This window comes from Heterodontus francisci, chromosome 5 (assembly GCF_036365525.1).
Source record: "Heterodontus francisci isolate sHetFra1 chromosome 5, sHetFra1.hap1, whole genome shotgun sequence".
Lineage (NCBI taxonomy): Eukaryota > Metazoa > Chordata > Chondrichthyes > Heterodontiformes > Heterodontidae > Heterodontus > Heterodontus francisci.
Genome location: NC_090375.1, coordinates 151,568,382 through 151,592,803, shown reverse-complemented (window position 1 = coordinate 151,592,803; position 24,422 = coordinate 151,568,382). Strand labels below are relative to the sequence as shown.

The following is a 24,422-nucleotide window of genomic DNA, read 5'->3' as shown; positions in this document are numbered from 1 at the left end:
CTCAGGAACGAGGATCACTTTCTTCCACTCCAGGGTTGTGGGTCCTTAGGTGACTGAATAGTCCAATCCTGATACTCCAGGTCCAGAAGATTCATTTTGAGGGTGTGAAACATGCCTGTGTGTGGGTTCTTTTAACGTGGGGTGGCCATTGCACACCGACTACCACACAGTCCGAGCAAAGCAAGGTCTTCGTCCAATGGCAGGAATGGCTGAGACAATTGGAGACCAGGCTCTGCTACATGGACAGGGACTAATACATACACATAGCTAGCATGTCCAGCCGGCGAGCCAGGCCGTGTGAACCTGCGGCAGGGTGTTCTTGAAAAGGTAGCTGAAAGCCTGCTCCACGGGCTCCCCAGGACCCCTCATGGAGCTGGCAGGATGAGGCTGAAGCAGAAAAACCAGTATAACCAGTGGCCAGTCACAGGCTCAGCAGGAGGATGAAGTCTCTCAATCACAGCAGTGGTGGGGGAAGGGTCAGCGTTTACCTTCCACTCAAGCCCTACTCACATTTAAAAAGCTGGCATCAGCAAACTTGACCATGGAGCTGTTGGATTGTCATTAAAAACCCCAAATACTTCATTAATGTCTTTTAAGAAAGGAAACCTGCCATCCTTATCTGGTCTGGCCTCTGCGTGATTCCGGTCACACACCAATGTGGTTGACAATTGCCCTCTGAAGTGGCCCAGCTAGCTACTCAGTTGTATTAAACCACAAACAGGGCAAGTAGGGAAGGGCAACTAATGTCAGTCTTGCAAGCGGCAGCCACAACTAGAGCAAGAAATATATATATATATTTTTAAATCACAGTTCCCATATCCCTTCACTCCCTTTTCCTTTATCCACCAATCCAATCAAATCTTGAATGTCGACAGTTTCTCCCTCGCCCGCTGATCCTGGAAGTGAATTACACAGCTTCAACTGTGTAAAACATTTGTTGCTCCCTGTTCTAAATCTCTTAAGTTTAGATTTGTATCTATGTCCCCTCATTCTAGGCATCTCGAATATTGCATTTACAATTTTGAAAGAGACAGAAGAAAATATATTTGTACATAGCACTGGACTGATGAACTAGCAAATGAGCTTTAATGGAGGCTGTGGCTTATTCTATTTGAAAAATGTTTACATAATACTAACATATCCTATGATGTTGCACACAGTAAGTTAGATCCTTTCTAAAGGTAGGATGACCTAATGCAAAATGTATTGTCCTGTTACTAAGGTTCAGCAAGGCTAAGTCTAATTTGCTGTGATGGGAACACTGTTTGAGGTGGGAGTTTACTTGCCCATCAAACTGCATACCAGACCTCTGGCTTTCTTTGATGTACAACTGGCAAAGTGAGTCAGCAATTTGACACTTGCCTGGATTTTGTGTTGAGAGCAATGGTGAGGCCAATAGCGCTTATTGTTATCATCGAGTAAGTCAGTCAACAACTTCCAAAATATGCAATGAGGCAGTTAAACTTGGAAATCCGGAAGTGGCAGTCCAAGTTACTCTGCTCCTCCACAAGCTGCACTAGAACAGTACTCTGTCAATAGACTCAGCACTGGAATTAATGCAAGAGTGTGAAGTTTCAGAATGTACCCACTAAACATGCCAGAAAAAGTTCGGACTGGTACATTCAGGAACAAGGGAATTTTTAAACTGTGTGATGAGTCAGTTACTCCCATACAATATCTGTGGCCCTGAAAATTGAATTTTGGAAGTGTGGAGTCTCATACCTTCAAAATTTAAATAGTGTTGGAGATATAAAAACAACATTTTCTTTACTTTTTCTATCTGTCACTTATCTCTCTCTCTCCAGCTTTTTTTTCCAATCTTGATTTTGCTTTTTCTGCATAATTTAAATCTAATACTTCCTGTTTAGACTCTGTCCCAGTGATGATTTTTCCAGTTGCTGGGAGGTTTTGCAGACTCCAAATTGACTGCCTTTATTATTTTACTTTTTTTTTATACAGTGTAACAGAAAAATTTACAATGATGAATAAAAATATGCATTACACATTTTTATAAATTTTGTCAAGGTGCTTGCTAGTTAGACTATTAATTCACTCCTTATGACTTTTCTTTGAACTGCTCATTTAAGTAAACAAGTTCACTTCTTAATATCGGGTGAGAGGAAAACTGTCAACTTTTTAGGTCAATAACTTTTCACCAGGATATTTAACTTTTTCTCTCTTCATAAGTGTTGGCTGACCTGCTGAGTCTTTCCCAGCATTTTCCATCTTTCTTTCAAATTTCCAGCATCCAGAGTATTTTTCTTCTCAATTTCCATTGCTATTGTAGTTGGACATCTCCTGGAACCAGGGGATTCTCATTCTATTCAGTTAGGTGATGTGCACTGACCAATGGATGGGAGCCTCAGGGCAGCATCATGAACATGCTTCACCTGCTTACATAATCCTTTCAGAATAACCTTGCAATAATACTGATGGTATGGCCAGAGTCTCAGGAGCAGTTAAGGTAGACAAGTTGTTGTGTATTGTGCTTTAATGTCAAAATGGAAGGCACCAACTCAGATCACCTTACAGTAGGAATTTCCACTGACATTTAGAAGAGTAGTTGAAAGTGAGCATGGTTTCACAATGGCAAAACAACTAATCCATTAACCTCTTGACCAACCCTCAAGACAGACAACTTACTGAAGGTGGCAATGAACAAACATCTTTGGCAGACACCATTTGTATCTACTGAAAAGGAAAGCCGAAGCTTTTTTATGGACATCAAAAACCTCTCAATTTACCCCATGAGCTCAGCTTACTCCTGGCAATAAATGAAATAAAGCATAATCAAGTCCACCTAGTATTGATAAAAGTTTACAGTTGAGTATTTGAGTTATACTGCATATACAACCAAAATTTAGTCAAGAGTTTAAATTTTACTACTCATGTATGTTTCAGCACAACATACACAAATAAAGGATGAAGTGGCCCTTCCTCAGCGAAGCTCTATAACCATCTTTTCTTCAGACATTGTTAAACACGTGATTAGAAAAGTCTAAATTTACTAGTTGATGTCAAAGTTTTCCATTAATTTGGATAGAATATAAAATTGATGAGTCTGCAGACAATTGTTTACTGCGTCAAAATCAAAGGCCAACTATCGAACACTGAAACAAGAGCTTGTGGACAAAGATGATTAATGGGCACTTTAAATGCCAGCATTTAATTATGTAAACGACATGCTCATTATGGTTTTAAAATTATGCAGGTATGGAAAAACATTAAAGTAAACTATACTGCCATCATTTATCAGCTTCATTAGTATTAAATAAAATGTTCAAACCTGTCAACTTGAGATCATAAAGGATGTGGAAAAAAAGCAATTTGTTGTTCTAGGACTAACAAAATGAATATATAGCAAGTTCTTTCTGCTGTGTCTCAAATACAAATTATTGACATTTCCACACTCCCTGACCAAATAAGTTAGCATTTTTTATTGAATAGGATCAGTCTTCACTGTTAAAGATTATATGTTGATTTATGTATAAATAGGAATGTGAAAGCATATCCTTTAATGACACAGGAATTGCTCTCTGCTTGCTGTTTACGTTTACCCCCTCCCCTTGAAAGAGTAACTCCAGCCAAGTTTGGCCCACGTTGATTTCAAAAGGCCAGCCCAACAGCTCCTAACTGAAAAACCACCCGACAGCTTAAAACAGCTGATCTGTCAGTGAAAATTAGACAGCGCTGCTGGCTCGCTCAACAGAAGCACAGTGAGCCGATATGCACCTCTTACTCCGAATAGTGCTGTTCGCCTCCTCCAGTTCTGACCTGCAGTATCATGAATCCCTCAATCAGGTCCCATTGCAACAAGCAAGCAATACTGCCTATCTGGTTGATATTTCTAGCCCTCTTTGGGAGAACAGCTGTTTCTGCTGACAGGCTTTTCCAGAAGCAAGTGCTTACCTCACCCCATGCAGCACTGCAGAGCATAAGCACACATGAATTTTGCCTACACTAGCCCACCCTCCAAATCCAGTTGACACAAATGACCCCCAACCCTCAAACTCATGGCAGTGTCTATAGCAACTCTTTTCTCACCAACCACCTCCCCCAACCCCACCCCCAAATTTGCAGGCCAGCAATGTTGCTGGCACTAAACTATCTCGAGTCTTGATGATGCTGCTTCATTTTCACAACACCGCGCCCCCACCCCGCCTCATTTCCAGCCCATGAATATAAACACAAACGGAGCAGGGTTAGAAAAGATTGAGAATGCAGAAGAGATAAAGAAAATAGAGAGAAAAGTAAGAAGGGCATGGGGGGAATGGAGAAGGAAATGAGTAAGAAGTGTAAAGAAACAAAGAAAATAGAGAGGTAGAGATAGCAACAACTCAAAGACTCAAAACAGGCAAGAGTTGCATGTGATATTTAATTTTGATTGTGCTAAACTCAAAAGCAAGTTAATCATCAATTCAATAATTGTGGTACACGTTCAGGTCAATATTCAAAGTTTGGATGTGCCTTCTCGGTAGGACTTTGCTGATTAAGATGAATATTAGCCATTGCGGTTGCACTGCAAGAGTGATGCAGGGTTTGCTAGAGTTATAAAACAGTACAACATCTTCAACCTAGTCTTTTTTCCTGAATGATGTACCAAAAACAATAACTGATAACATTTTGCACTTCAAAGTATTTAGGATAATTTTTGTAATTAATTCCTCACACACCATAATCACTGAAAAAGTTTACTCTTCTAGGCTCGTTCTCCCTCTATGGGCCTACAATGAAAAGTCATTTCTGGACATCCAATCCCCATCTGATATAATAAAACCCATGACCCCGCCAATCTTGGCTTTAACCAGTACATTTAAGATGGAAGATAGGAAGCAACTAAACTTAAAAGCTTTGCACTAAAGAAAAACTCTTCAGAAAAAATTGACTGAGTTGGCAGGGGGATGAAGATAAAATTAAATATGAAAAAAGAACAATGGAAAAATAATCAAATTAGGTGCATCGCTGTAGTTTAGGCTGAATATTACAAATAATATAGCTACTTGTTATTCGGGTAGCTATATTTGTAACAAACAATATTATTGCACTATCAACAAGAGCTGGGAACTTACAAAATCAGCTAGCCCAGGGAGACAGTTATTCCCCTGGACCTGCTGGCAGTCTTAACACTTAAAATGTGAAGAAAATTGATGAAACAAAATATTGCATCGAGTCATAGAGTTATACAGCACAGAAACAGGCCCTTCAACCCATCGTCTCTGTGCCGGCCATCCAGCACCTATCTATTCTAATCCCATTTTCCAGCACTTGGCCCATAGCGTTGTATGCTATGACGTTTCAAGTGCTCATCTAAATACTTCTTAAATGTAACGGTACCAGCCTCTACCACCCCTTCAGGCAGTGTGTTCCAGATTCCAACCACCCTCTGGGTGAAACAAAATGTCCTCAAATCCCCTCTAAACCTCCTGCCCCTTAACTTAAATCTATGCCCCTGGTTTTTGACACCTCCACTAAGGGAAAAAGTTTCTTCCTATCTAGCCTATCTATGCTCTGCATAATTTTGTATACCTCAATCAGGTCCCCCCTCAGCCTTCTCTGCTCTAAGAAAACAACCCTAGCCTATCCAGTCTCTCTTCATAGCTGAAATTCTCCAGCCAACATCCTGATGAATCTCCTCTGCACCCTCTCCAGTGCAATCACATCCTTTCTATAGTGTGGCGACCAGAACTGTACACAGTAATCCAGCTGTGGCCTAACTAGCATCTTATACAGCTCCATCATAACCTCCCTGCTCTTATATTCTATGCCTCGGCTAATAAAGGTAAGTATTGCATATGCCTCCTAACCACCTTATCTACTAGTGCTGCTGCCTTCAGTAATCTATGGACAAGTACACTAAGGTCCCTCTGACCCTCTGTAGTTCCTAGGGCTCTACCATCTATTGTCTATTCCCTTGCCTTGTTAATCCTCCCAAAATGCAACACCTCACACTTCTCAGGATTAAATGCCATCTGCCACTGCTCTGCCCATCTATATTGTCCTGTAATCTAAGGCTTTCCTCATCACTATTTACGACACCACCAATTTTCGTGTCATCTGCGAACTTACTGATAATACCTCCTATATTCATATCTAAATCATTAATGTACACTACAAACAGCAAGGGTCCCAGCACCGATCCCTGCTGTACACCACTGGTCACAGGTTTCCAATCGCAAAAATAACCGTCGACTATCACCCTCTGCCTCCTGCCACTAAGCCAATTTTGAATCCAATTTGCCAAGTTGCCCTGGATCCCATGGACTCTTTCCTTCTTGACCAATCTCCCATGCAGAACCTTATCAAAAGCCTTACTGAAGTCCATGTAGACTACATCAACTGCTTTACCCTCAGCTACACACCTAGTCACCTCCTCGAAAAATTCAATCAAATTTGTTAGACACAATCTCCCCCTGACAAAGCCATGCTCACTAGCCCTAATTTAATCCCTGCCTCTCCAAGTGGAGATTAATCCTGTCCCTCAGAATTTTTTCCAATAGTTTCCCTACCACTGATGTTAGACTCACTGGTCTGAAATTACCTTGTTTATCCCTACTACCCTTCTTGAATAATGGTACCACATACATTGTCCTCCAGTCCTCTGAAGCCTCTCCCGTGGCCAGAGAGGATTTGAACGTTTGTGTCAGAGCCCCCGCAACCTCCTCCCTTGCCTCACATAACAGCCTGGGATACATCTCATCTGGGCCTGGGGAGTTATCCACTTTTAAGCCCACCAAAACTGCTAATACCTCCTCCCTTTCAAAGCTAATTTGTTCAAATATCACAATCCCCCTCCCTGATCTCTACACCTACATCGTCCTTCTCCATAGTGAATACAAATGAAAAGTAATCATTCAAAACCTCACCTACGTCCTCCGGCTCCACATACAGATTGTCACTTTGGTCCCTACTCTTTCCCTGGTTATCCTCTTACCCTTAATATACTTATAAAACGCCTTAGGATTTTCCTTTATCTTGTCCGCCAGTGTTTTTTTATGACCCCTCTTCGCTCTCCTAATTACTTTTTTTTTTAAGTTACCCCCCCCCCACCTTACACTTTCTATACTCTAGGGCCTCCGCTGTTTTCAGCCCTCTGAATCTGCCATAAGCCTCCTTTCTTTCCCTTATCCAATCCTCTATATCCCTTGACATCCAGGTCCTACCCTTCACCTTTACGGGAACATGTTGGCCCTGACCTCTCTATATTTCCTTTTTGAAAAACTCCCACTGGTCTGATGTGTCTTTCCTCCAAGTAGCTGCTCCCAGTCCACTTTGGCCAGATCCTGGTTTGTTTAACCTTGTGGTTAAGCGATACAAGAATAATCCAAGAAGAAAGCAAAATATTAATTACCTCAAAGCCTTCAATGAATTGTTTGTTATAGATACACAAGATGTGAGATCCAGGTTTTTCAGTTTAGTGCAGAATTTACTAAGGCTGACGCAGGTGCTGCCAAAAGAAAAAGAAACACTCAAACTGTTGTTAACCTTGCTAATAAAACAAATCAACCCAATTTAAACCCATTTTGCTTACCTATCATTAATTTTTGTGCAGCCATTCAGATTTAAATCTTCAATATTCTTGCAGTTCTGTGCAAAAGTCCTAAAGATAAAAACAAGTTGCAGATTCAAAATAATTAACTACAAAGTATTTTGAAAACCATAAATCCTCTGTTAAAATAGCTTTTCTGCAATTCTTTTGACAGCACAGAATTAATTTCAGGTAAACAAAGAGTCGTGCTTCTCAACAGAGATACATCAATTTATCAGTGTATGTTGCATTAAAGTCTAAAATTGAATCATAGCAAAAGTAATAAAAGTTCTCATTCAATACAAATATTAACCAGACAAAGGTAAATTACACAGTCTACCTGTATTGTTGACTGGGATAGCTGTGGCTGACTGGCAGCAATGAGACTGTAGCAGCATGCAAGGATAACGAAGCACTAATCAAGAAGCACAGGGAACATGGTCAATGGTAATGCGGAAAGGTCAGCGTCAGTACAGGCTAGGATTGTTCACAAATAATTTTTTTTAAATATATGGGCGACAAATTGTAGGGATTGGAGACTTAAATTAATCCAAAGCACTTGAGACAGTAAAGAGTTCTCAGATGGAGATTTGTTTTCTTTGAGATAAAAAGGACAATGATAAAGTGAGAGCTGATGAGCAATATGCATCTTTTTTTTTCTTTTAGTTGACTAACACGCAAATAATAATGGCGGAGACAGGCATGTTAGAATGCGCAAGAGTAAGAAATTGGTTACAAAATACATACTGGAACAATATTTCAGTGGACTAGGGCTTGAACTGGTTGCAATTGTATCCCAGACTCAATAATCTTCCAGATGTTGCTGCAGTGGGTCCACAGCTGTGGTCCATTTTGGTACTGGTGTGCCCAGAAAACACTGCATTGTGCGCAAATGAGAGAATCTAGGGGAATGAACTAGACTCAAGATGGGAGGAAGAAGAGCAGGACACAGAACTGAAGCTGAAACAGGCAAGGAGACACATTCAGTTTTGAAGTGGGCACTCAGATGAACTGTTCCTCAAGCGCTGTTCCTGCTGCTTGCAGCTGAAAAGTAAATGATTTAGTACAAAGAACAGAAGCACATTTTCTCAAGTCTCACAAGCACCTTTTCGCTCTCACTCTGCCCTCCCAACAAGCCACAAGGTACCCAGGTTGCACCGTGCAGTTGAGCCCTGGCATCTCTCTCTCGCCCTCAGTGCATTTGGCTTTGGAGACTTATCTACATACATCACATGAACACCTAATCCTGAACTTAGGAACCACTCTGTTCCCATGCGGCACTTGTTGATAAACATTGCAGCTTTGAAGACAAAAATGTTAACTATAAACACCCAGCACAAACACAGGGCCCAACACAAGCAGGGTCTCTATTAATTTCCAATGGGCATCCCACCTCCAATAAAAAAAAAGTTTAAAATACCCACATGTTCCCTCCTTTAAACCCAGAATGGACTCATATTTGCAACTGCTTTATTTAAATAACATGCACAACCTCCAAGTTATTTTATAAAGTTCAACTGAGACTTCATTCTGAATCTAGTGGTAAAAGTTTACATTAAAACTGAATTCTAAATCTTTGATTAAAATATTTTGATGAAATGACCAAACTGTAATATATTAGGACCATAAAACAATTGACTGAAAACCTGTTCCCTTTCAAGTTACTCAGTGGCTAAGGCACCAATCTGCTCTGTAGGAGAAGTGGGTAGGTAACACACCATGAGAGTTAGGTTGGGCAGAGTAGAAAGGCTGAGCAGACCAAAACCTCGCAATATAAGGAAGACGATACGCAGGTTAGGTTAGGTCAAACAAATAGAGTGCTGAGGAGGTTGGAACATGCAGTAGCTGCTGTTGGAGAGGGGAGATAAGAGTCAAGTCAGGTAGAGTAGTGGAAACAAAGCAGGCCATGCCTTACCATTGCAGTACTTGAAGGGAAAGGAAAATAAGTTAGACAGAACTGAGAGGCTGATGTCAAGTGGGCCAGGAACTTGCTGCAGCTCCCAGCAGGGTACATTACTCTTTAGCAATCAAATCGTGGAGCCACTTTGAGGAGGAGCTCGTACTGAGAGAAGCAGAATCTTGCATTCTCAGCCTCCAAAAAAAAGTTGCTCAGTCAGTGCCATTTTATTTTTTCCCTCCTGTGATTTTTCATAACAAGAATAGGAAAAAGAATGCGAGTTTTCTGTGAGCTTTCAAAATTTTCTTCACTTTACACTTCAACCAGCGCAGCTATCTGCCAGTAAAGACAGGGGTGATGGGCAAGCAGGAGTTAAGTTAATATGGGTGGCTGTGTTTTGGGTCAGTTGGGCGTTTATGGAGGGGAGAGGGTAGGAAGCCTATGAGGAGGGGAAAAATAGTCCACGTTTAAAGACTTTGGCATTAAATGTACTGTGGAAAGGACAGAGGTGGTCAAGGGTGCAGATGACAGGGATGAAGCTCCACTTTGGGTAAAACAAAGCCCAAACTTTCGCATGGTCTGGCTCAGCATAAATGAGTGGCGAGCGAGTGCGTGAGGGGGGAGGGGCACGGGCTGGGAGAGCACACACAGGCGAGAACGGCGCAGGGGGGGGGGGGGCGGCGGAAGGACGGCGCGGGGGGGGGGGCGGCGGGAGGACGGCGCGGGGGGGGGGGGGGGGGCGGCCGGAGGACGGCGCGGGGGGGGGGGCGGCGGGAGGACGGCGCGAGGGGGGGGCGGCGGGAGGACGGCGCGAGGGGGGGGGGGTGAGGGGGAGGGCGCGGGGGGGGGGGTGTGGGGGAGGGCGCGGGGGGGGGGGTGGGGGAGGGAGCGGGGGGGGTGTGGGGGAGGGCGCCGGGGGGGGGGGGTACGGGGGAGGGCGCGGGGGGGGGGTGCGGGGGGCGGCGCGGGGGGAGAGAGAGAGAAGGTGGCGCGGGGGTGGGGGGTGGAGGGAGGGTGCAGGGGGAGTGAGGGACGGCACAGGTGCGGGGGAGGGAGGGACCGCGTGGGCTCGGCAAGAACGGGCCAGGCAAGAGCCTGGGATGGGAGATTTTAGTTACAAGGTTAAGTTGGAAAAACTTGGGTTGCACTCCTTAGAAGAAAGGAGATTGAGGGGAAATTTAAGAGCGCTGCACAAGTTTATCACAGGCTTAGATAATAGTCGTTTGTTTTCAGCAATACTCAAGTTCTGTACCAGCAGAGAAATTTTGTCGAAGCTTTTTATCTTGCACTCATCAGTACAATTTGCAAGGATACCAATATAAGGGAAAGCAACAAATTTATACTGTATGAGGAGAGTGTGCTGGTTGGTTGGCAACTGAATTCTGATTGGTAGAGGCATTGCCATGGAGAATGCACCAGTTTATGATGACTAACAGTTAACTGCCAAGCTTTGTTGAAATTTAAACCAGGCAGCTTGACTCTGGTCAAGGCATTGCCCTGAAGAACGATCCAGTGAATGCTGTCACTTACTTTGTTAAGCTGAAACAGGCGCAATGTGGGTACATGTTCTTTCTGTCTACAAAGAACAGGGCCCTGTGTATTAATATATGTAGCTTCCAGTACACGCAAATGCGCCACACTGCAAGCCCGACTGACCATCTTAAACTGGTTGTTAGTGTAATTCTTAGCACGCGGAGGATTATTTAGCAAATGTTGTCCAATCGCAGAATCACATCTCATGTTGGGCACTGTTTTGAGTTTTGCAAGCACGGGCTGGTTGGGTACGGTCAGTACCTTGCCCATTGCAAATAGTGGGACATGCTGCTTGATATGATCCGCCAGTCTTTGGGACGTATGTCCTCTATACCTAGCATCACATTGGCACTGAAATGTATATACCACGTTACTCATTTGTGAGACAGGCAGGACATCTTTTTGGCTTGATGGCAGCATCCTGTTAGTGGGAAACACTATATGTGCTGCTGCTGCATAGTGGCAGCATGAAAAAGCCAGCTTCACCTGTTGCTCAAAATTTTGGGATACATTACCCTTCCAGGGTAATGAGGTAGACTGGGCAATTTTCAGGGCCAAAATTGCTGGCCTTAGGCCCAATCATAAATTCGCACAATATGCAGTGAGAAATGATCTGATCAGGGTAGCCATTGTCACACAAAATGCCTTTGATTTGCCCTAGTGCTGCATGAAGCTTGCATGGTGAGCAAATGCCTCGGGTCCTATTTACGAGGTTGCCGATAAGGCCGATCTTATAGCATGTGGAACTGTAAGAATCCCAATCAGTGTACTGACCAGTGAAGGTAGGCTTGTGGTAGACTGTGGTAGAGAACCCCCAGCAGATTTCTTAACTAGCACGCCAAGGAAAGGGAGCTCATTTGACTGCTCCATTTCAAAGGTGTATTTGAGTGCCCATTAAGACGTGTGAGTTGCGGATTTAAATATAGCAAACGTATCATCGACATATCGGAAATATATCATGGCAATCTAGACCCACCACCATTGCGTGAATCAGTATTCATTGAACTTATGAACTCAGCAACTCACGCAGCTGAGTTCAGTTTTAACACCTTGCATGCCCAAATAGATGGTGTTGTCATGAGATCCCCTCTAGGCCCAGCTCTCACAAACATCTTTGTTGGGTTCCATGAGAAACATGTCTTCAAAGGAATGACACCTAACCTCCTACCTCTTGCATGTGAGAGAGAGAGAGAAACAGAGCAACAACTAAAAACCTCATATGTTTGTATTATACAGTCTGTAATTCTGTGTCTCGGCGCATTTAATTATCTAAAATTGTGTTTAAAAAAAGAGGTTAATTGTTAAATGCTAAATAAAAAGGATTTGAGAATCTAAGAATAAAGCTTAATAATTAACAAATCGGGATTGCTTAAGGCCCCAGCGGGAAGTACTCACTTCCCTTAAGGCAAAAAGATTCTGATTAACAGGCAAATATAACAAGACCCCAGTTAATTAGTAAATATAATGTACGAAAGTAGACCTCCAAGTGATAGCTGGATCCATTTAGAGGGTAAATATGAATATGATTACATAAAATTTGTTACAGTGACCTGCAATTACTACTTGTAGAACACTGAGGTTGTACAAGAACTTGATGTGTTTCAAGAAAAATAAAGCTCACAGACTGAAAAGGCATTTCCCACAATGCAATATTTCAGTGGGAATGTATTTGTAATGTGAGGAGCACAATAGGGAATGGTGCCTGGAGGAAAAGCAAAAACACTTAGCTCCAGATGGAAGTGTCTACAATTCTTCCAAATTTCCCTACTGGATGGGAAACCCCTTGAACTGTATCGTTAATATTCTCAATTGCTGTAAATGTAAAACTGTAATTGACAAGACAATTGTGAAACGGAAGGGTTGGGAAGAAACTCATGACAGTATTGAAGGAAACTGATCTCCCTTGCAATGTTTGTATTTTTTGGTGCTGTTTGGAAACTGTTTGGCAATGTAATTTTTACAGATGTTTATGAATAAAGTATATTTTGGAAAAAAAAAATTTCCCTACTGGATGAATTTATACATGTAGATAGCAACAAAAAATAATGGTTTACACAATTCCTTTGATACTTTTTCCAAAAATGTGATGCACGATTGAATTCAGGAAAGAAGGGACAGCAGTACACTAATTGCTCATTGAGTGTGTTGCAGGTCAACAACTTCTCAGGAACTGGCATTTGTACACCCCACTTTTTGTTTTCAAATCTTATTACCATACATCACACTGCTGCATTAGGAAAAGAGGGAGATATTATAAATAAGATTTTTTTATTTTAACAGTCAAAGGGCTAGAATTTGTCAGTGTTCTGTTCATGGTGCAAACTGTTACTTCTCTTGTTCCAGTCCCTGTTGATCAGAAAGTCAGAAAAGAGGAGTGGCATCCACAGCAGCAATTGCACAGAATGAACAAAACTATTTAATAATCATGATTATAATAACTATTATGGAAGAGACTGTTTTACACGTGGTTGACTCCGATCAAAAAAATCTAGTGCTGCAGTTAAGAGGCAAAAATGGTTAGGAAGTTCAATCAATGAACACTTTCAAAACTCCTATTGCTTTTCCACCCCTACCCCCAACTAAAATCATTCATCATTTCTTTGGTATAATTAGATACTAATTACCACATTTTAACTTACTTAAGAGAAGCATCACCAATGCTAAGACATCCCCGCAGGCTAAGTTGACGCAGGAATCCTCCACATCGTTTAGAGATGTTTTCCACAACACGACCCTATGGTCAGAGGTAGAAAGGTAACTACTGCTTATATTAAACAAAAACACTTCCCTTCCCCAAATATATATATGCAGAATTTCAGTAACCAGTGACTCAACCAGAATGAAGAAGTCACAAAGAGTAACAGAAAATGCTGGAAATACTCAGTAGGTCTGACAGTATCTGCAGTGAGAAACAGAATTAATGATTCAAGTCAAAGTGATCCTTTGTCAGAACTTCCAGACCTGCTGAGTATTTTCAGCATGTTCAGTTTTATTTCAGATAGTATTTTGCTCTTGAAGTCGTAGGTTTGAGGGAGGGGGATCTGGTCAGATTTATTGCTTCCAAAAATGTACAAAACTGGCTCATGATAACGAAACTTGGAAGTTTTATTAAATCACACCTGTAAATCAAGTAATTTCTCTAAATACAGATTGACTAACTAAAAAATGAGAAGCCCTCACACCCCACATATATATAAAAAGTGGTTTTACCTCGATTGGTAAAATGAACCTCCTTAATGAAGGAAATAACCAAATGTTTTGCCGGTAAATCAAGAGAGGATCAAATATTATCTGTAAATCTGACCCCCGTGCGCAGGGAACCAACTGCTATATGAGTTTAGCCGTCGCAATGATAGCATCTATGTTAACTTAGATATAGTCCCTGCCACTGCAGGGACCGACACATCAGCACTGAAATGCAGAAATTTTTTTTTAATGGATAAACTTGAACTTGATCCAATGAGTTGGCAATAACACCAGCTACATTTGTAGACTGGATTATGCACTTAAGAATTTCCCCCATCGACCAAACTCAGGTTCTTTGTCTGGAAAGATATAGGCTTTGCCTGGTTGTCGAACATCTCAGGAGAGAAAGTCCAGAGTACGATGTGAAGAGAGATACCTTTAGCAAATAGAGGGACTCTATTGTTCCGAAAGTACTTCCATTGTTTGTTAAATTTTGAGGACTAGTGTTTCATTTGGGAAAACTGAAAAGGATTCCATGGATTTTTTTTCACTGGGGTCATTGAAAGGACTAAGAAGTCTTGTTTGCAAACAGGATGTACTAGAAGTCACCTGTCTTCAGATAAATACCCAGCAGGGGGCTTTATTGGACTTGGAGAAGATGTTTACAGAGAAGTGACAGGTCAAGATTTATAGGGGTCAGAAAGATTGACTCTTGAGATTGTCCTTGGTTTGCTTTGGACAGTCAGTTGGAGTTTTAAAAACCAAGCAGGACAGCAGTCACCCCAGCTCAGCCTTTTACATCTCTTTGAAAAGCCTGCCACTTTTTCCATCTCTTTGAGAAGCTCTTAGAAGAGAGTGTAAGAAATTGATGCTAGATTCATCCTGAAAGGCCTGCTTGAAACACCTGTTGCCACATTTCTGCCGAGACGTTGGAAAAACTTGCAGGATAAATCCTCGACGTGGCCTTAACGAATTGCTCCAGAGAAAGATCCCAGTAATAGCTATCTACGCCTATTTGGGACGCCAAACAACTGACATCTTTCCACATCTCTTTTTTTCTTCAAGAATTAGCAAGTATTTGGACAAAGTATTCTCTTTTGTCTTTTTTGGAACAGAGCACTAAAAAGAAAATCTATTTTTTCCCAGTTAACCAGTGGGTGGGTAGAATCATAGATATCATAGAAGGTTTAAGGCACAGAAAGAGGCTACTTAGCCCATCGTATTCGTGCTGGCTGAAAAACAATCCACCTACTCTAATCCCACCTTCCAGCATTTGGTCCGTAGCCCTACAGCACTTGAGATCCTTTTATGAGTTGATGGTTTCTGCTTCAACTACCCTTTCATGCTGTGAGTTCCAAACCCCACCACCCTCTGGGTGAAAAAGGTTTTCCTCATCTTCCCTCTAATTTTTCTACCAATCACTTTAAATCTATGCCCCTTCGTCACTGACACCTCTGGTGTGGCAAATAGACCCTTCACTTCCACTCTATCCAGGCCCCTCAAAATTTTGTACAGTTCAATCAGATCTCCCCTCAGCTTTCTCAGCTGTGTGTATATGTGAGGGGCTAAGGTAAAATGGAGCTTTCATATTTCAATCTGTGTGTTAATGCTTTGCTTCGTTACCGATTATGTCTTATTTTATAATAAACTGATAATTTTGTTTATTAAAGAAACCTGGTTGGTGTATTTTATTCTGGGATAAAGAGTAGTCTATGATTGACCGTTTCGGTAACTGGGTAAACATTTAAATATTTGTTGCAATCTGTGCAGAAGTGGAACCATATAAAACAGTGCACTCCTCCCACCTCGGTTATAACATTTGTACATTTGAGGTCCAAGAGGGACTGGACCAAACTAACCCAAATTCTCCCAAACTATTTTCTAGCAGAGCTCCACATCAAAAATGCAGTTTTGGAGCTTGTAGGTAAATGCATCGAATAAAGTCCAGAACAGAACCCTTGTTAGTGTTAAGATCCTCAAAGTTTGGACATGAGATACGTAGTCACTAATCAATGACATGATATGCAGATTTGAGCTTTGTAAATAGAATTTACAGCACAGAAACAGGCCATTTGGCCCAACTGATTTCTGCTGTGTTTACGTCCCACACGAGTTTCCTGCCACCCTACTTCACATAACCCCATATGCATAGTGTCAGCTATGGCTCAGTCGATAGCACTCTCGCCCCGAAGTCACAAGATTCTGGGTTCAAATTCCACTCCAAGTCTCGTGCACAAAAATCAAGGCTGACACTCCAGAGCAGTACTGAGGAGCTGCTGCACTGTTTGAGGTGCTGTATTTTGAATGAGACATTAAACTGAGGCTCTATCTTCCTGCTGTGCAAAAGATGTAAAAGATCCCACGACACTGTTTTGAAGAGCAGGCGAGTTATCCCCGGTCCTAGGTCAATATTTATCCCTCAACCAACGACACAAAGGCACATTATCCTGTCATTGTCACATTGCTGTTTGTGGGAGATTGGTGTGTGCAAATTGGCTGCCACATTTTCCTACATTACCACAGGGACAACACGTCAAAAGTACTTCATTGGCTGTAAAGTGCTGAGATGCCCGGTGGTCGTAAAAAGCACTATATAAATACAAGTCTTTCTTCTTAGCATACCATTCTATTCCTTTCCCTCCTCACTATTTACAACACCACCAATTTTCGTGTCGACTGAGAACTTACCGATCATACCTCCCATATTCACATCTAAATCATTAATGTACACTACAAACAGTAAGGGTCCCAGCACCGATCCCTGCGGTACCCCACTGGTCACAGGCCTCCATTCGCAACAACCCTCGACCATCACCCTCTGCCTCCTTCCACTAAGCCAATTTTGAATCCAATTTGCCAAATTACCCTGGATCTCATGGGCCTTTACTTTCTTAACCAATCTCCCATGCGGGACCTTATCAAAAGCCTTACTGAAGTCCATGTAGACGACATCAACTGCTTTACCCTCATCTACACCTCTAGTTACCGCCTTGAAAAATTCAATCAAATTCGTTAGCCACGATCTCCCCCTGACAAAGCCATGCTGACTATCCCTGATCAATCCCTGCCTCTCCAAGTGGAGATTAATCCTGTCGCAGATTTTCTCCAATAACTTCCCTGCCACTGATGTTTGACTCACCGGCCGATAATTACCTGGTTTATCCCTGCTACCCTTTTTGAATAATGGTACCACATTCGCTGTCCTCCAGTCCTCTGGCACCTTTCCTGTGGCCAGAGAGGATCTGAAAATTTGTGTCAGAGCCCCTGTTATCTCCTCCCTTGCCTCACATAGCAGGCTGGGATACATCTCATCTGGGCCTGGGAGTTTATCCACTTTTAAGCCCGCTAATACTTCCTCCTTTTCAATGCGAATTTGATCAAGTGTATCACAATCCCCTTCCCTGATCACTACACCTACATCGTCCCTCTCCATAGTGAACACAGATGAAAAATAATCGTTCAAAACCTCCCCTATGTCCTCTGACTCCACACACAGATTGCCTCTTAGATCCCTAATGGGCCCCACTTTTTACCTGGTTATCCTCTTGCCCCTAACATACTTTTAAAATGCCTTGAGATTTTCCTTTATCTTGTCTGCCTGTGTTTTTTCATGCCCCCTCTCCACTCTCCTGATTACTTTTTTTAAGTACTCCCCTACACTTTCTATACTCCTCTTGGGCCTCCACTGTTTTCAGCATGCTGAATCTGCCATACGCCTCCTTTTTTTTCCCTTATCCAATCCTCTATATCCCTTGACATCCAGGGTTCCCTGGACTTATTGGTCCTATTCTTCACCTTTATGGGAACATGCTAGACCTGAACCCTCACAATTTCCTTTCTAAATGACTCCCACTGGTCTGATGTAGACTTTCCTATAAGAAGCTGCTCCCAGTTCACTTTGGCCAGATTCTGTTTTATTCTATTGAAATCTGCCTTCCCCCAATTCAGTACTCTTATTTCCGGTCCCTCTATGTCCTTTTCCATAACAACCTTAAATCTTAGAGGTATGGTCACTAACCCCGAAATGCTCCCCCACTGGCACTTGTACCACTTGCCCGGCTTCATTCCCTAGGATTAAGTCCAGTACCGCTCCTCCTCTTGTAGGACTCTCTATGCAATGACTCAAAAAGCTCTCCTGAATGCACTTGAAGAATTCCGCTCCCTTTAAGCTTTTTGCACTAATACTATCGCCCCGAATATAGGGGAAGTTGAAATCCCCTACTATTATTACCCTATTATTTTTGCACCTCTCTGAGATTTGCCTATATATCTGCTCCTCTACTACTGCCTGACTGTTTGGAGGCCTGTAGTACACTCCCAGCCAAGTGACTGCCCTCTTTTTGTTTTTAAGTTCTACCCATATGGCCTCAATAGAGGAACCTTCTAAGATATCATCCCTTCTTACTGCAGTAGTTATCTCTTTAATCAATAGTGCAATGCCACCTCCTCTTTTACCCTCTTCCCTATCACGTCTGAAGATTCTATATCCTGGAATATTAAGATGCCAGTCCTGGCCTTCCCTCAACCATGTCTCTGTGATAGCAATAATATCATATTCCCATGTGTTAATCAACACCCTCAATTCATCTACCTTACTAGTAAGACTCCTTGCATTAAAATAGATACAATCCAGCCTTGCATTATTTGCTTGAGCCTCAACAGGTCTACATTTACTCTGTCCTCCAGACTGACTTAGCTTCTCATTTATATTTGATTGTACAACACCCCCTTACTGTGCTTCCACTCTGTATCCTTGCCAAATTATGAATGGTTTAGAAAGAGTACATAAAGATAAATGGTTGCCAAAGGATGAAGGTTGATAACCAAAAGGATACAGATTTAAGGTAACTGGCAAAACAACCAGAAGCTACATGAGGAAAAAATTTATGCAATGAGTGTTAGTATTTGTAATGCACTGCCTGATCAGCTGCTGGAGACAGATTCGATACACTTGATGGAGAAAAAATTGCAGGGATATGAGCAAAGATTATGGGAGTGGGACCAACTAGATTGTTTTTTGAAAGGTCAGCATAAACTTGCTGGGCTGAATGGCCTCCTTCTATGGTTGCACTAATCTATGATTCTACATGTCACCCTTCAACCTTCTCTATTCTATAGAAAAGAGCCTCAACCTTTTCAGTGTTTCCTGATATAACCTCTCAGTTCTAGTATTATTCTTTCAAATCTTTTGTGCACCTAGTCCTTTGTAGCATGGAGAACACAAAGTGTGGTCTAACCAAAGTTCTATGTCGGTTTAACATAAATTTTCTACTTTCCAAATGCTATTCTCCTAAAAATGAAAGTGGTGTTGTGTTTGCATATTTTTTTTTTTTTTAAATAGTTGTGTTAATTTGCATTGCTACTTTTAATCATTTGTGACTCCACACCCCTAGGTCCCTATGTTGCTCCACCCCAATTCGACTCTCCATTTCCATGGAGTATGGGTCCTCCTTTTCCTCTGACCAAAACGTACCTTCTTCAAAGGCAGTTCTTTGGGAACGAGGATGACTTTCTTCCACTCCAGGGTTGTGGGTCCTTAGGTGACTGAATAGTCCAATTCTGGATCCGCACACTCTACCACAAGTGGGGCAGGTAGTGTTTGGTGAGGCGAGTGAATGGGATGCTCGAATTGCCGAACGCTCCTTCCGCTGTTTGCACTTGGCCACTGCCTGGGCATGTTGACGTTGTTCGAACTGGCTGGCACCTTCGTGGATGTTTCTTCATTTTGGGCGGTCTCAGGCAAGAGACTCCCACGAATCAGTGGCGATGTCACATTTTTTCAGGGAGCCTTTAAGGACATCCTTATAGCGTTTCCTCTGCCCTTCTGGTAGCCTCTTGCCGTATCGGAGCTCGGAATATAAAGCTTGTTTTGGGAGTCTTGTGTCAGGCATGCGGATTATGTGGCCCACCCAACGTAACTGACAAGCCATGACCAGTGTCTCAATACTAGGGATGCTGGCCTGAGAGAGGACACGGATATTGGAGTGCTTGTCCTGCCATTGAATTTGCACGATCTTGCGGAGGCACTGCTGGCGATATCTCTCCAGGGCTTTGAGATGTCTGCTGTACAGTGTCCATGTTGCTGATACATACAGGTAACACTGCGGCCCTGTAGACCATGAGCTTGGTGCCAGGTTTGAGATCTTTGTCGTCAAACACTCTTTTCCTCCGACGACCAAAGGCTGTGCTGGCACACTGGAGGTGATGCAGAGTTTCATCGTTGATGTCTGCCCTTGCTGAGAGGAGGCTCCCAAGGTATTAGAAGTGATCCATATTGTCCAATGGTTTGCTGTGGATCTTGATTGTTTGGTTAGTGGGGGGGGGCAGTGTTACACCGCAGGAGCAGGCTGGTAGAGGACCTTTATCTTCCAGATGTTTAGCTTAAGACCCATTCTTTCATACGCCTCTGTGAATGCATCGACGAGGGTTTGAAGTTCGGCCTCTGAGTGTGCGCATACACAAGCATCGCCAGCATACTGCAGCGCAATGACAGAGGCTGCAGTGGCCTTGGTTCTGAAGTGGAGGCGACGAAGGTTAAATAGCTTCCCGCTCATCCTGTACAGTAGATCTACTCCTGCAAGGAGCTTCAAGGAGATAAGGTGGAGTGTTGCAGTGAGGAAGATGGAAAAGAGCATTGGTGCGATGTTCACACTTAGTTATATTAAAATTAATTTGCTAATTGCACATCCATTTTGCTAGTTTATAAATGTCATCTTGTGCCTTGTTGCCATCTCAGTATTAACTATACACCCCAATTTGGTGTCATTCGCAAGTTTTGAAATTAGACTTCCGCTTCCCACATCCAACTCATTTAAGTAAATTGTGAGCAATGGTCCCAGCACTGCTCCCCGCGGTCCACCACTTCCCACCTTCTGCCTTCAATCAGAATAAATACCTTTAACCCCTACTGTTTTCTGGTTTGTAGCCAGCTTGCTATCCATTTTGCTATTTGGCCCTGATTACACATGCTCTGACCCTCGTCATGAGTCTATAATGGATTTCTATCCTGTTATTTTACACAAACTTCTGCTCCTCCTGAAACACAGCGAACCAGCTCCACGAATTGAAAGGCCACACCAATTTCTACAAATGGTAGAGGCAAACATTACGAGCCAGTAGCAGTGACAATGCGATGGCATCCCATACAATCACTGCCACATCCACTGTAAAACATTAATGGCTGAGGAGATGGGATTAGATGGTGCCCCGAAGGGTAGGCTTCGGCAACTGCTTCTACAAATCAATAACTTCAGACACGTCATTATAGAAAACAAGCAAGAACTGTACCCAAAATATCAAGAAGGGCCCTCGCTAATAACTAAGCTATGTGAAAATAGTCACAAACTATGGACTCACTCAATATTTTTACAATTATATTGGAGAGGAAGAAAACCATGAGTGCATGAAAGCTAAAGGGGAAATATAAATGTCAAAAGCATAATAATAGTAGTATATTTCTAAACAAAAGGGGAGAAAGAAGCTGTTCAAGATACTACTCCCCTAGGAAAGTTTGAATCCCTGGATTAATAGTGCATTCTGCTTCAAATGGTTCAGTGGTTAGCACCGCAGCCTCACAGCTTCAGCGACCCGGGTTCGGTTCTGGGTACTGCCTGTGCGGAGTTTGCAAGTTCTCCCTGTGACCGCGTGGGTTTCCGCCAGGTGCTCCAGTTTCCTCCCACAGCCAAAGACTTGCAGGTTGTTAGGTAAATTGGCCATTATAAATTGCCCCTAATGTAGGTAGGTGGTAGGAGAATGGTGGGGATGTGGTAGGGAATATGGGATTAATGTAGGATTAGTATAAATGGGTGGTTGATGTTCGGCACAGACTCGGTGGGCCGAAGGGCCTGTTTCAGTGCTGTATCTCTCTAAACATATTTAATTGACTGCACTTTGGACGTCCTGTGGTCATAAAAGGTGCGATATAAATCCAAATCTCTCTTTAGCCTGGGACTCTGTCCACACCTGTTCAACCCGACGTTCACTCCTCCACCAAATGAAACCTCACACTCTTCCCTCAGCATCCCAACTTAACGTGGCACTTTTGCAACTCCTCTATTCAAGCTGGCTCACATTAACTCTTCCCTTCTCTCCCTGTTCATTCTACTTTTGGCTCCTTTTGCCTAGTCATGCTGGCAGGCTTTCCAGTTCCTTTACTACTGTCAATCCTCCTATTTTAAAACAGACACTCTTCTTACTCCCCAGTTCTACCCCAGCCAACCCACAAGTCCAAAGCAACATGGCTTACGGCTCCCTTTAGTCTTCCATAGTTTATAGCTCAGAAGGAGGCCATTAAGCCCATTATATCTGCAACAAGTTTGTTACAGTCCAAAACTAATCCCCTGCCCTCTTCTTTCCTTGAAGCACCGCATTTTCCTCTGCTCTAAATATATATCTACTTTTTCCTTGAACGGTGTAATGGCATCTGCCTCAAATTCTCAATAGTAAAGTACTGCATGGTCCAACAATCCTTTGTGTAGTTTCTCCTAACCTCCCTGCTCAATCTGACTTTTTAAAAGTTGATTGTATGTATTTGCATGCTCTAGCTCTATGGCTTTATTATCCTTAATATAGTGGAGTGCCCAAAACTATACACAGCACTTCTTTACTCTTATGCTCTCTGTCCCCATTTATAAAGCCCAAAGTACTATTTTCCTTTCTGGCTTCATCGACCTGCATTCTCAATTTCAGGAATTATGTAACTGAAACTTTGAGCTTCTATTTATCCACACCCATCTTTCTATTGAACTTGCAAGGTGTATTACCTCACACTTCTGCACATTAAATTGCATCTATCACCAAACTGCCTATTCTGCTATCTTGTTTATTCTCTTTTTAAAAAAAAGTCCTCTTCTGCTTAGCAAATCCATTTGTGTCAACACTAAGTTTCAATACCATGGTCCACATGCCCCAGTCTGAATCATCTACATATACACACCAAGGATAAAAATAGACGCAGCACTGACTCCGAGGATACACAACTCCTTATCTCCAAAATAAGTAACACCCAAAAACCATAACCCTCTGTTTCCTTCGTATCCATGCTCCTACATAGCCTTTATGCAATATGGCTGACATTTTTTTAAAACAACCCTTCTATGAATAAAGTGTAGCTAGTCTTAGACAAATTTGTGGCACCCATTTCACTCCCCCCACCACCCCCCACCCAAGAGTCCTGCTGGTAATAAAATGATTCTAGCTGCTACACGAAGGAAATCCTGTTCACAAGAATCCCCATGTGCAGGGGCAAGCATCAGTCATTTATAGCAGGAGAGAGACCCAGTCTGCCCTCGATGGGACCCAGTCCATGCTGATTGTGGGGTATGGTGTTTGCTGACAAAAGCAAACAGATAGTAGGCATATATTTGACTTCTTTCCTAAATACTAATTTGTTCCTATGTGTAGCCTACTAACGTCACTTCAAGATGCGATACCATCAGTACAGACCTGTTCACAGCTGTTTCACAGTAGGTTGATAGTTTCCATGAAGTCTATGCTTGCACTAGCTGTACAATTGAATCTATTTAGTTTAAGTCACTGACTGGAGTACCAAGGACTCCCACCGGCAGGACAGACCCAGCAGAGGTGGCGGCACAGTGGTATACTGTCGGGAGGGAGTTGCCATGGGAGTCCTCAACATCGACTCCGGACCCCATGAAGTCAAACATGGGCAAAGAAACTTCCTGCTGATTACCACCTACCGCCCTCCCTCAGCTGATGAGTCAGTACTCCACCAAGTTGAACACCACTTGGAGGAAGCATTGAGGGTGGCAAAGGCACAGCATATACTCTGGGTGGGGGATTTCAATGTCCATCACCAAGAGTGGCTCGGTAGCACCACTACTGACCCGAGCTGGCCGAGTCCTAAAGGACATAGCTGCTAGACTGGGTCTGCGGCAGGTGGTGAGGGAACCAAGAGGGAAAAACATACTTGACCTCGTCCTCACTAATGTGCCTGCCACAGATGCATCTGTCCATGACAGTATTGGTAGGAGTGTCCACCACACAGTCCTTCTGGAGACCAAGTCCCGCCTTCACATTGAGGAAACCATCCATCGTGTTGTGTGGCACTATCACCTTGCTAAATGGGATAGATTTCGAACAGATCTAGCAATGCAAGACTGAGCATCCATGAGGCACTGTAGGCCATCAGCAGCAGCAGAATTGTACTCAAGCACAATCTATAACCTCATGGCCCAGCATCTCCCCCACTCTACCATTACCATCAAGCCAGGAGACCAACCCTGGTTCAATGAAGAGTGCAGGAGGGCGTGCCAGGAGCAG

The 24,422-nt window shown here is 42.8% G+C and overlaps 1 protein-coding gene across 3 annotated transcripts in view; it reads right to left on the bottom strand.

The window, feature by feature from the left end:
• fbxl2 (F-box and leucine-rich repeat protein 2) overlaps positions 1-24,422 on the bottom strand; it is a 305,824-nt gene that overhangs the window by 147,183 nt on the left and 134,219 nt on the right. For 2 of the 3 annotated variants that reach the window (XR_010975078.1, XM_068032240.1), the window contains exons 5-8: positions 13,595-13,689; positions 7,866-7,940; positions 7,529-7,597; positions 7,349-7,444 (exon numbers count right to left, since the gene is read on the bottom strand). Coding sequence is in view for 2 of the 3 variants with exons in the window: in XM_068032240.1 (XP_067888341.1) it covers positions 7,349-7,444; positions 7,529-7,597; positions 7,866-7,940; positions 13,595-13,689 (335 nt within the window). In the remaining variant the exon portion in view is untranslated. The remainder of the gene's footprint in view (positions 1-7,348; positions 7,445-7,528; positions 7,598-7,865; positions 7,941-13,594; positions 13,690-24,422) is intronic. The other variant, XM_068032241.1, reaches the window with a different exon arrangement.